Consider the following 12,807-nt stretch of genomic DNA (forward strand, 5'->3'; position numbering starts at 1 on the left):
AAAATTTCCTCCCATTCTGTAGGTAGTCTGAACTCTCTGATAATAGTTTCTTTTGCTGTGCAGAAGCTCTTTAATTAGATCCCATTTGTCAATTTTGGCTTTTGTTGCCATTGCTTTTCATGTTTTCGTCATGAAATATTTGCCCATGTCCATGTCCTTAACGGTTAATGTTGTTTTTTTTAAAATAGCTCACTGACTTTCCCCAAGGTTGTCTCACAACTCACCACACTCTGCTCCTTCCCTCTGGAGGCTCCTAGTCCTGGCTGGAGTGAGCAACCAAGATGGAAGGGACAGTCAGAGCCCTAAGACCCTGATGCTCCCCATCCGAGTGGTCCTTACATAGGGTGCTGGGGGAGCTGGTCCTTCTCAGTCTTCAAGTATTCAAGGCTTTGCATTTTTCCTCTTCCATTTACCCTCACTGTTAGTCTTTAACTTCTAAACACATACATACACACACACACACACACACACACACACACACGCAAAATAAAATTTAATGGTGGAGAAAGAATGGCAATATAGAAAAAAGTAAAGCAAAGTTTTTTCTTATTATCTACGGATTTCAGTGCCACCTGCTATGCCTATTTCCTAGGAGCACAGCCACCTGAACAAGTTTAAGAGGCTGAAATGGCATGTAAATCACACATAAAATATATTTTCAACTACTAATAGGTTTGAGTTGCTGAACTTCTAGTCAACATTACGTTCTACTCTTCCACACTCAAACTATTAGGTATGTTACAATTAGACATAAATTTTATGTGAAGATTGAGAAACTTACTTTTAAGGACTCCCATAAGGGAAACTGGACCAAAGAAAAAGGAATCTGAAGAGAGAGAAAAAAAAAAAAACAAATAAATGAGGCAAAAAAGAGTGAAGTTTGCCTGTATGACTATATGAACCTGTAATTATTATTTCAACTTTATAACAAAGCTAATATATCAAACAAATTCACAGTTATAGTAAACATAATGTTTAGAAAAAGAGTTAAACTGTGGCCTGTAGATTTTCATTTTTTGTTGGGATGAAGTCTCGCTCTGCTACTCAGGCTGACAGATCACCACCCTCGACCTCCCAGGCTCACGAGATTTTCCCACCTCAGCCATCAGAGTAGCTGGAACTACTGGCACACGCCACCACACCCAGCTAATTTTTGTAAGTTTCCTTTAGAGACGGGGTTTCACCATGTTGCCCAGGTTGGTCTCAAACTTGAGGGCTCAAGCAATCCACCTGACTTGGCCTCCAAAAGTGCTGGGATTACAGACGTGAGCCACTGAGCCGGGTGATCTTCTAAGTTTTTGAGCCCCAGGGACATAAAATGATGTTGTGAAGCCCCTTTGAAATGGAAAGAGAAGCACAATAGTCTGGCTACTGAAATGACAAAATAAATATTTCCCAGCATAATAAAAACACTTTAGGACTTGACATTTCTGTGCTTAAGAGCCAAGGCTGTCTACTCCTTAGCAGGCAGTGTTAGGATTTAAAGGAGAAACACAGAGGAGAGAGAAGGAAGGTAAGGGGTGGTGAGGGAGAAGTATTAGGGGAATGGGGAGACAACAGAGAGGAAAGAGGGAGCAGGAAGAAAAGGGGAAAGAGAAAGGAGTGGAAGAAAAGGAAAGAAAGTGGAGAGAGGAAAAGAGATGGGTAAAAAAGGAAGCAGGAAGGAGGGGAAAGAAAGCAGGGAGGTAGAGGGTAGGGAGGCAGAGAGGAGGAGGACAGAAGACAGAAGACAGGGGGCAGAGAAGGAAAGGAGAGGGAGAAAAGAGGAGGGAGGAGGTTGGAGAGAGGGCAAGGATAGGTGGAGGGAAAAAAAGAGGCAAGGAAGAAAGAGGAAGCAGACAGAGCTACTTGAACGAGTCAAGCTTGAGAAACAGGACTCCAGGAACGGAGCACCCACTGTGGGAGTGGGAAGCCCGCACCCTTCAAGGAAGGATCGCCAAGTCAGTCAATGCTGGGGGAGTGGAGAGGTTCTAACAAAACACAGGGGGACGTGGGTCTGAGCACTGATCAAGTCCCAGGCACAGCTAGAGAGGGGAGCCATGTGTGTTAATGAAGTATGAGTGGTCAAGAGAATCACCACACTTAGAGTTAAGTATTTACGATGAGCTGTCTAACAGTAAGGGCTAGAACCACTAACACTTCTCATGTGCCAGGTACTCTGCGAATAAGCACTTTGTAAGCTTTATTTCGCTGAATCCTCACAACACATGCTGAGACAGTTAGGGAGTATTACTTCCTTCATTTTATACTTGATGAGACTGAGGTTCAAAGACGCTGTGTAATTTGCCTAAAGGCAGTTAGGAGGTAAGAAGCCCAGACAATCCGACTCTGGAGTCTTGTCTAACTACTACTATCCCCAGGAGACATCTAAATTATCTGCATATAAATTCACCCACAGTACAATCTGTTATTAATTTTCTGAAATTCAAACTTAAGACACCCATGTCATATTTCCTAACATAAAAATGTCTTAACACTAGTGGACCCCACCCAGCAGCTGAAGTAATGTCCAGTCACAGCCCAGGGGACCAGTGCTGGTGGTGGTGATGCCCACGAGCACGCACACGCCACGGGCCCAGTACTGGCATTGCACAGGCAGCCCAGCTGCAAGGGAAAAGTAAATGTGGACTTTGAACATTATCATTATCACTACATGTGGGTGGGCGGGCGTGGGTGTAGTGTCCCAGTTTCAGAGGAATTAATGAGTATTTACCTTCACGTGAATTGAGGGCATTGTTATGTCTTTTTTTTTTTTTTTTTTTTTTTTTTTTGAGACAGAGTCTTGCTTTGTCGGTCAGGCTGGAGTGCAGTGGCACGATCTCAGCTCACTGCAACCTCCATCTCCCGGGCTCAAGCAATTCTCCTGCGTCAGCCTCCCAAGTAGCTGGGATTACAGGCATGTACAACCATGCCTGGCTAATTTTTGTATTTTTAGTAGAGATGGGGTTTCACCATGTTGGCCAGGCTGGTCTCGAACTCCTGACCTCAGGTGATCCGCCCACCTCGGCCTGGTATTGTTATTTCTTAAATATTTATATTTAATCAGAAATTTACTCAGCTACAGCAAATGATGGCCCCAAGTTTGACAGACAGTGACCACAGAAAGAAGATCCGTCTACCATTCAGGAAGGAAATGTCAATGAGAAAAAAAGATCAATGTCAACAGCCTGGACTAATTTGACAAGCTAGAATCTCAGAGAAGTTTGTTATCATCATAAACAGGCAGCCAGCCCCCTGTGAATGTCAAAGTTCCATAACAGTAGTTAACTACAGTTTTTTATTGTCACAAAAACACAAAAGCATCTGACACTATCCGTTCTGAAACTCAAGTGTTATATTTCCAATTAATTATCAAAACAATAACTTGACTGTGTAATAGGTTTCTAAAAGCTTTTCTACATTTTTTAAACTTTATAATATGTAATAAAATATGCCCCAAAAGACTAACAGTATGATTATGGATTAGTAAGAAGGTAAATATTTCATATTCAAAAGACGAAAAAAGCTTTAAAATTTACTCTAACAATCCACATTAGCATCATTCACTTCTCAATTAAAATCACTTACAAATTGCATTGAATGTTATCTGCTCTTACTTGGTACTTAATACTTTAGATTTTGAATTCTATCATTAAACATTTTGCCCATTGCCTCTAATGAAAGTTATTCATTGAGCTGTTCCTTCAGTTTAAAGAAATAATTTTAAAATCACACATTTGGAATGGCCATACTATTCCACTGGGTATTTATTTTTAAAAACGAGCCTATGGTAAACCCCAGCTTTACTCTCTAAAACAAGATTGACAGTCTAAAGTAATTAAATATGCTATAAATGCCTAAATAATTAAATTTGCTTCTGACTTCTAGTAGTGAAATAGCCCTCATAAATTCCTGTGTGAAAATTTTTCAAATATTCTTCAAGTCAAAATTGTATCACACACTTGTTGTCATTTACAATATGAACAAACAATAATGAAAATGTGTTCCACACATGTGAAAGATGGGCTGCCAGCAAATACAGCTCCATAGCTAAAACAAACACTATTCCCAGCGTCTACAGAACAGAAAGCTAGCTCCCTCCCTGCGTCTGGCTTGAAGTTACATAACAGTGATGTTTCTTCAAAACGTGGAATTTTATACCCCCAAACAGATGTAGGCTGTTATTCTAAAATGTTTTATAGATGAAGAAAATGAATAGCTGCACTCACAGCTCTTATATTCCAAAACACAACATACCCATTTTATTGCACCTAAAGTTACAAAATGGCTCACTGTTGTGACCTGTTTAATGCCTCCATTTAAGATGTTTTGTTTGAATAAGGTTGTTAAGACCCAGGGCACTAATAAGTGAGCGGCAGTAAACCCAGCTACCATCAAAGACACAGATGGAGGGGGAAAAAACCTGCTAAAATTCAACATGGATTCCACTTAGTAACAAACAGAGCAATAATTCTATACAAGAGTGCATGTGAGGATTCCAGGTGAAATAGGGATAAAAGGAAATCTGGGTGTGGTAAACAGGAAGGGCATGTTAGGCATCACTAATGAAATGAACAGAACTAAATTATGAGCACACTTCACCGATCACAAAGTGTAGAAGTAAAACTATCTTTGAAGCCAATCAGTGCTTCTAACCCTGTGATCTTAAAAGAAATGTAACCTAATGGTCCTTTAATAAACAGCAAAGTGATTTACAATACAACTGAAGAGATTTGAAGATATTATTTCTAAGGTATCATTTAGCCCTAACATTCTATTTTTCAATAAAAAAATTATATTACAATACCAATATATTTTTTAAAAATAAGTAAGACTTGACTGTAAGCTGCAATGAACATAATGCCACCACGGGTGATCTAGGAAGCCTAAGGACCAAGAAAGGCCATCTAAAAAGCTGTAAAAGCTTTCATAATTGGCAGAAATAACCCAGAACTCTCTAGCAACAGATTTAAAAAACAAGGAAACCATGTGCAAGACCTCTAGTTGAAGAACAGCATGGAATTGGTAGACCTGCCATGTATAGCAGAGTGGATCCAAGGACTGGCCCATTGCAATTTTCAAGAAATCTACAAGTGATTCACGGAAGGGTCTCCTTTTTCTTGCATGACGATTTCCAAATTCTAGTGGTTTAGACTTTTCCATTCTACTGTCCCACCGACAATAAAACCATTCTTTTAAATACTCTGAACCTTTTCTATTTCAACCCCAGGGGTAACCAAGGACAAATGAAGCTGAAGACCTAAAAATTCCTTGTCCCATAGTGATAATTATTCTTAAAAAAAACAACAACAAAAGTGAGAACCATTCAAAGCTAGTCTGCTAGTATTAAACATAGCAGGAAAGAATTCCAACAGTAAATACATTGATTTTTTTAATTTAACAACTACAGTTCATTTATTTACACTGTACATAAGGAGAAGAGCATATACCCAATAAAAGAAATTAACCTAAAAGGAGGAAAATTGAAAGTGAATTACTCCTTAGGTTAATAAAAACACATTAACATTCCTAAAGCATCTTTCCAAAGAAAACATAAAATAAACACGAGTAAAAGAATCTAACAGAGAAAAGGAGATGAGTGTGAGCAGTTTGATTCTCAAGTAAATCTTTCAGATTTCAAGGCCAGGGGCATTAGGAGTATCTCCAAACACAACTCAGTACATTAGTCATAAATGCTATCACTGAAGGTAATGATTAGATTTTCTTTTTCTACATTCTACAGAATCATCACAGTAATTCTGTGTAGATGGAAGTGGCTCTTAATGTATATCAATTTACATGTTAGAGTTCCAGTTAAATAACACTATTTTGTAATGAAGATAAAGGCAATGTCAAATTAGTCTGTAATTCACGATACTTCTGAAGCCCTGGAAACAAGTTTCACTGTTTTTAAGAAGTATTTAAATATTTGACACCAACTTATGATAAAAATGCTCATCAAAATAAGAATGGAAGGGAACTTCCTCAATCTGATAAAATATACCTCCAACAATGTATGGCTAATATCATTCTTAATAGTGACAGACTAAATGCTTTCCCCTTAAGATCATGAATAAAGTAAGGATGTTTATTTCCACTTCTATTCAACATTGCGTTGAAAGTCGTAGTCAATCAATCAGGCAAGAAAAAGAAATAGAAATATAAAAGAAATAAAAAGCAAAGATTGAAAAGAAGTAAAACTTTCCCCATTTACAAATGACATGATTGTTTTTGCTGAGAATCTTAAGCAATCAACACACACACACAGACTCTCTCTCTCTCTCTCTCTCTCCAACAGAATTTCTAAATACTAGCAGCAAATAAATGAAAAACAATTTTTTTACAAAAAATTATATTTATAATAGTATCAAAAGATGATTCAAAAAGTTACATAAAAATGCCAAGGACCTGGAATAACCAAAACAATCTTGAAAGATGTAATAAAGGTGGAGTATTGACAATATTTGACTTCAAGATTTACTCTAAAACTACTATAATCAAAACAGTGATCAGAGTAACCAGGCATAGGGATAGACAAAACAATGAAACCGAGGAGAGTGTTCATAAACAATATTTTCAATAAATGGCACTAAAACAATTGAATATCCACAGCATAAAAATAAGCCTTGACCCCAACCTCAAAACCCTACGCAAAAATTAATGAGAGCTGGATCCCAGACCTAAAGATAAAAGCTCAATCCATAAAGCTTTTAAAAGAAAACATGTGAGAACGGGTGATCTGTGGATAGGAGGAAATTTCTGGGACCACAGGACGCAATAACCACAAAAGAAAAAAAACTTTTGAAAAATTAATTTACATCAAATTTTAAAACTTCTGCTCATCAAAAGGTACTGATAAGAAAAATCCCAATGGCATATTCTGCACAAATAGAAAAATCCAAAATCCACCGCCAAAACTCATATGGACCTCAAAGTTGGACGTCTCATACTTCCTGATTTCAAAAGTAGCTACACTGAACAAAACTGTGTTGTAGTGGCATGAAGACAGACATATAGACCAGTGAAATAAAACAGCCCAGAAATAAGGCTTCACATATATGGTTAAATAATCTTCAACAAGGGTGCCAAGACCATTCAACAGTGAAAGGACAATCTTTTCAACAAACGATACTGGGAAAAACGGATGTCCAGATGAAAAAGAATGAGTCTGGACCCTTAACTCATACCCTATATAAAAATTAAAGTGGATGAAAGAACTAAACGTAAGACCTAAAACCACAAAACCCCTAGAAGAAAACACAGGGAAAATCTTCATAACATTAGATTTGGCAATGATTTCTTGGATATGACACAAAGGGCAAGGCAACAAAAGCAAAAAGAAATAAATGGGACTACATCAAAATTAAAAACATATGTGCATCAATGAATGCAATTAACAGCATAAAAAGACAACCTATGGAATAAGAGAAAATATTTGCAAATCATGTATCTGATAAGGGTTACTATCCAGAATATATAAAGAATTCAACAAAACAACCAGATTTTAAAACAGCAAAGGATTTAAACAGACATCATTGTAGAGAAGATACGCAAATAACAAGCATATAAAAAGATGTTTATCATCACTATCATTAGGGAAATGCAAATAAAAACCATGATGAGATATAAACTCCCACCCTTTAGGAGGGCTACTAGCAACAAAAACAGAAAATAACAAGTGCTGGCAAGGATATGAAAAAAATGAAAAAAAAGAAACCCTTGTTCACCAACAGTGAACACTGTTCACTGCTGTTCACCAACAGTTCACTGTTGGTGAACAAGGGATATGCAAGGCTGCAGTCACTTGAAAACAGTATGGCTCTTCTTCAAAAAAATTAAGTAGAATTACCATAAAATCCAGCAATTCCATTTCTAGATATACACCTAATAAAAAGGCAAGCCACAGGGTGGAATATTTGCAAAATGTGTATTTAACAATGGACTTGCGTTTAGAATATAAAAAGAACTTTCAAACCTCAACAATAAAAAGAAAGCTTGATTTTTAAAATATGCACAAGACTCGAACAAGCACTTCACAAACGAAGATCAGTAACATAAGCACCTGATTCAAAATCATTAGTCATCAGGGAAATGCTGAATAAAATCCAGTGATAAAACAATTTGATGGTTCCTTAAAAAGTTAAACACAGAATGACCTTATGATCCAGCAATTTTGCTCCTGGGTATACAGCCAAAATAACTGAAAACAGACTCAAACAGACACTTGCATCCCAGCCTGCAGCATAAGTCACAATAGCTGAACATTTTACGTATATTAACACATAAATGAATAAATAAAATATGGTATATACATACAATGGGATGGAGTATTATTCAGCCATAAAAAGGAATAAAGTTCTGACACATGCCACAATATGGATAAACTCTGAAAACACCATGCCAGGTAAAATAAGGCAGACATAAAAGAACAAATAATGTATGATTAGAATCGTAAGAAATATCTAGAATAGGCAAATTCATAGAGATAGAAGCTACATTAGAAGTAGTTTGTGGGGGAACTGCATTAGAAGCTGTAGTTTGGCTGGGGGAAGGGGAAAGCAGGAAGCTCTGTATTTAATGATACAACCTTTCTGTCTGAAGTGATAAAAAGGTTTTAGGAATAGATAGTGATGACTGTTACACAACACTGTGAATGTAATTAATGATACTGAATCTTACACTTTAAATGTTTAAAATGGCAAACTTTATGATTATGGTAGTGGCAATTTTACCACGATTTAAAAATTTCTTTTTAGAAACCGCAATGAGGTGCCGTTATCCACTAAAACGGCTGAAATCAAAAGACTGAGAAAACCAAACAACAGAAAGGATATGGAGCAACCACAACTTTCATACTTTGCTGGTGGGAACTTAAAACTTTGAAAGGTGGTTGCTAAGGTTTTAATTTAAATGAGAAATTTTACTCCTAGATATTTATCCAAGAGCAATGACAATATATGTCCACAAAAAGATTTATACATGAATGTCACAACAGCTTTAATCACAACAGCTGACGTCCATCAATAGGAGAAGGGCTAAACAAATTGTGGTGTATTCATGTAAAGGAATATTAGTAATACAATGAAAAAAATTATTGATACATTGCTGTAACATGGACAACCCTTACACAGGTTATACTGAGAAAAAGAAGAAACAAAAAGAGTGCAGACTATATGATTCTGTTCGTATAAAATTCCAGAAAAGGCAAAAATAAACTGGGCAGGCAGAATGGGACTGAAGATGAGAGAACTTTCTGGGAATAGGGAAATATTCAACATCATAAGGATATGGATTACACGACTATACATTTGTCAGAAGTGTACAAATATAATCTGTGCATTTCAATATATATGAATTTTACCTAAAAATGTACTGTAAAAAATATAATAGTAGTCAAGGTGAAGAATGAGCACAGACATAAATGAAATAAAAATGGCAGAATATTGATAGCTTTTGCAGGTTGGTGATAGGTACTTCATGGTTCATTATACTATAAACTCTGTTTACTTTGTGTGTATCTAAAATTTTCCATAATAAAAAGTAAGTGTATGTGTAAAGCATGACCACATCTGCATTATTAAAATTAATATACAGAAGTTCAACCAAAGTCAACTGTCATTAACAATTTGGAATAAGTCTTCTGATTTATCTCAACACATTTAGTTTTAGATTTTAACTTCTGGAGGTTTATTTTGTTTTAAACATTAGCATGTGTTCCAAAATTTGATTTTTCCCCCTAAACAATATCTTACATATTTCCATGTTGATTAATATATTAATAGATCTATCATTCTTTCTAATGCACACAATTTCATAATATTTAATTGTCCCTCATTGATGGCTTATTTCCATTTTTCTTCCTCATAAAACACAACTTTTGTTTAATCAATCATTTCTAATGTGTAGGATATTCTAGCTGTATCATACAGACTGTAAATATTCCTCAACATACCTCACACTAACATGGTAGGCTAAGACCCAGCGTTAACATTTCCACAGTACAATCATCCTTCGAAAATGCCCAGTGCGAACATCCGGGTGTATCAGAACACAAAGAAATCTGCTGTTAGGTATCAAGTTTAACAAATCAATCAAAATGAAAATCACAAAATTACACTGGCTTTCACAGTTGAAGTGAGTGATTGTAATGCAAAATTCAATTTAAACTGATCCCCTAGCTAATGTTCAATATTTGCTTTTATTTCACCCTGTTTCCAGGAGTCTGTAAGCATTACTGATGCAGTGCAATTATGGTATCAAGATTTTCCAACACGTCTGATTTAGCAAAATATAAAATACGATGTCACAGTAGATACAAGTTAAAATAAAATAAAACTTGTATCTACTGTGTAAACTTTTATCTACAATAAAATAAAACTTGTATCACCTAAAAATAAAGTTTTAAAAAGGAACAATTTTTGCTAGTTGAGGTTCTTAATAAAATCAGGAATACTTGAAAAGTTCTTAAAAATCTATTACTAATTATACACATACACACATATACATATGTTCCATTTATTTTCATTGGCTTCCTGGAATGAACTCTGGATCACACCACAATTTTTAAAATTGTCACTCAGCAGTCAGGATGATTCTTGTTCATGAAACCTGAAAACTTCTTGTATGTAAGAAGCAATCCAAGAAGTTCATTTTTGGTTATTCACAGTCATTTCCAGTATGTTAAGCAGTACTGACTTCAGTCCTTTAAGAAAACAGCCAGGCAGTAGTTGAGGAAGGTAAACTTAAGACTCAGAAATTCCAAAACCAGAATTCCTATCAAAACGTTAGAACTCACGCAGGGTCAGAAAACAGCTGTTTTTAGTTAGAATTTGCATGCAACTTTAATCTTTTATCAAATATAATCCGGTTGCCTTAAAATTTTTTTCTTGCAGCTGAGAATGACATCACTGTGTACGGTTCCGTTGTCTTTCCCACCCCCAACTTTCCTTCCCTTTCAGCAGCACATTTTAGCATCTCTTTACCGAGACAACAGCAAAGAGGGGAGAGGAAAAATGAGTGACCAATGCCTCAAGAAACACAACAATAAAACGTAGATTTTTATTTTACTTATTATTCTATCAAATGTCCTTGTTAACAAAGGCATATGCTTATTTATCCAGGCTTTCCCTATTTCTGAGCAATTTTTCTGTTTTAATTGATGGTTTCCCAAATTCTAAAAAATAAAATTGTAGGCCAGGCGTGGTGGCTCACGCTTGTAATCCCAGCACTTTGGGAGGCCGAGGCAGGCGAATCACGAGGTCAGGAGATCGAGACCACGGTGAAACCTCATCTCTACTAAAAAATACAAAAAATTAGCTGGGCGTGGTGGTGGGCGCCTGTAGTCCCAGCTACTCGGGGAGGCTGAGGCAGGAGAATGGCGTGAACCTGGGAGGCGGAGCTTGCAGTGAGCCAAGATTGTGCCACTGCACTCCAGCCTGGGTGACAGAGCGAGACTCCGTCTCAAAAAAATTAAAATAAATAAAATAAATAAAATAAAATAAAATTTTAAAACCTAGCCAGGAACAAGAAAGTTTCTCATTTATTATTCAAATCATTTGTATAGATACATCGCCTGTGCATTTATGAAAAATTACAATTAGAAAAGAATCATGAAAAACATTACTAAAAAGCAGCTTGTTGGGTGGTTAGGCCCTATGAACAGCTCCCTAGCTTCCTCCTTTCCCACCTGCCTACTCATCTACTCTCCTTCCTTCCTCCCTCCCTCCCCACCACCCCCAACTTTCCCAAAACAATCCAGTATTAAAAGCACCTTTGAAAGCAGCCCTGTTAACAAAAGACGGCAACCAGGCTTAGTAGTAATGCAGCATGGACCAATTTACACTGCTGTATGGTCGGAAGACAGAAGGGGCTGAGGAACAGAAGAGAAGACAGTAAGCTTGATAAGGCAGGCAGGGGAGGTGTCTGGCTTACTTCTCATCACATCAAGCATCTCACCTAACAGGACAACTTGATACATATTTCTTACATCAATGAATGGAGGAAAGGCAAAGAAAGGGACGAAGAGAAGGGACGGGATAAGGCTAAAAGAGTTAGGGGAGAACCCGGCTCTTGTGGCTCATGGTCCAAGGAATAATATTACTGTTTCTACTCATCTACTGCTGATTTACAATATTTGTTAGAACAGTGTTTTGAGAGCAGAATATTAAGACAAAAGAAAAGTGAATATCAATTATATACAAAAAGGATAAAACACAAAAATAAATCCCATTCTTTACATTTATTTGTCAGTTAATCCAACAGGCCAGATAAATATGCACATATACACATCCCAGGAATTCCCAACTCTGGAAAGTCACTCCATAAATGCTTTCCCAATTAATTCTTATTTATGATAATAGAAAACAGCGCTACCATCCAGATGTTGAGATCTACAAATAATCTGCTTTATACATTTAAAGAAAAGCCATGCTTCACAACCATAATTTGGAGCAGAATTTACGGCATTTAATAAATGGGCAATTAACAGCCACAAGACACTGCCCCCAATTTACTGTTTTTTTCCCCAGTTGTTACACAGGTCGGAACCTATTATATAATTTGTAAACACTCTACAACAGGTAATCTGTGTTTGACCCTAATTACAACAGTTCATTTATATCATCCAATTAAGAGATAAATCAGGAAAGATAGAAAATAGAATGTAGGATCTGATACAGATTTTTAAAGTTGGTAGGAAAAATAAGCATCAGCTAATAAAAGGAGAAACAAGATATTCAACCAGATTTTATCAGTTAGCTTTGCTGCAGTAACAACACAACCCTTAAATCTCAGTGGCATACATCACACGTGTATTTCCCAGTCACATTA

General features: G+C 36.6%; 1 protein-coding gene across 6 annotated transcripts in view; it reads right to left on the reverse strand.

Moving 5' to 3' along the window:
- SLC25A26 (solute carrier family 25 member 26) overlaps nucleotides 1–12,807 on the reverse strand; it is a 164,657-nt gene that overhangs the window by 32,722 nt on the left and 119,128 nt on the right. For 5 of the 6 annotated variants that reach the window (XR_004027606.1, XM_003279592.4, XM_030802098.1 and 2 more), the window contains one exon: nucleotides 782–826. The exons of the other annotated variant lie outside the window; for it this stretch is intronic. Coding sequence is in view for 4 of the 5 variants with exons in the window: in XM_003279592.4 (XP_003279640.1) it covers nucleotides 782–826 (45 nt within the window). In the remaining variant the exon portion in view is untranslated. The remainder of the gene's footprint in view (nucleotides 1–781; nucleotides 827–12,807) is intronic. 6 annotated transcript variants of the gene reach the window in all.

Source organism: Nomascus leucogenys, chromosome 21 (genome assembly GCF_006542625.1).
Source record: "Nomascus leucogenys isolate Asia chromosome 21, Asia_NLE_v1, whole genome shotgun sequence".
NCBI lineage: Eukaryota > Metazoa > Chordata > Mammalia > Primates > Hylobatidae > Nomascus > Nomascus leucogenys.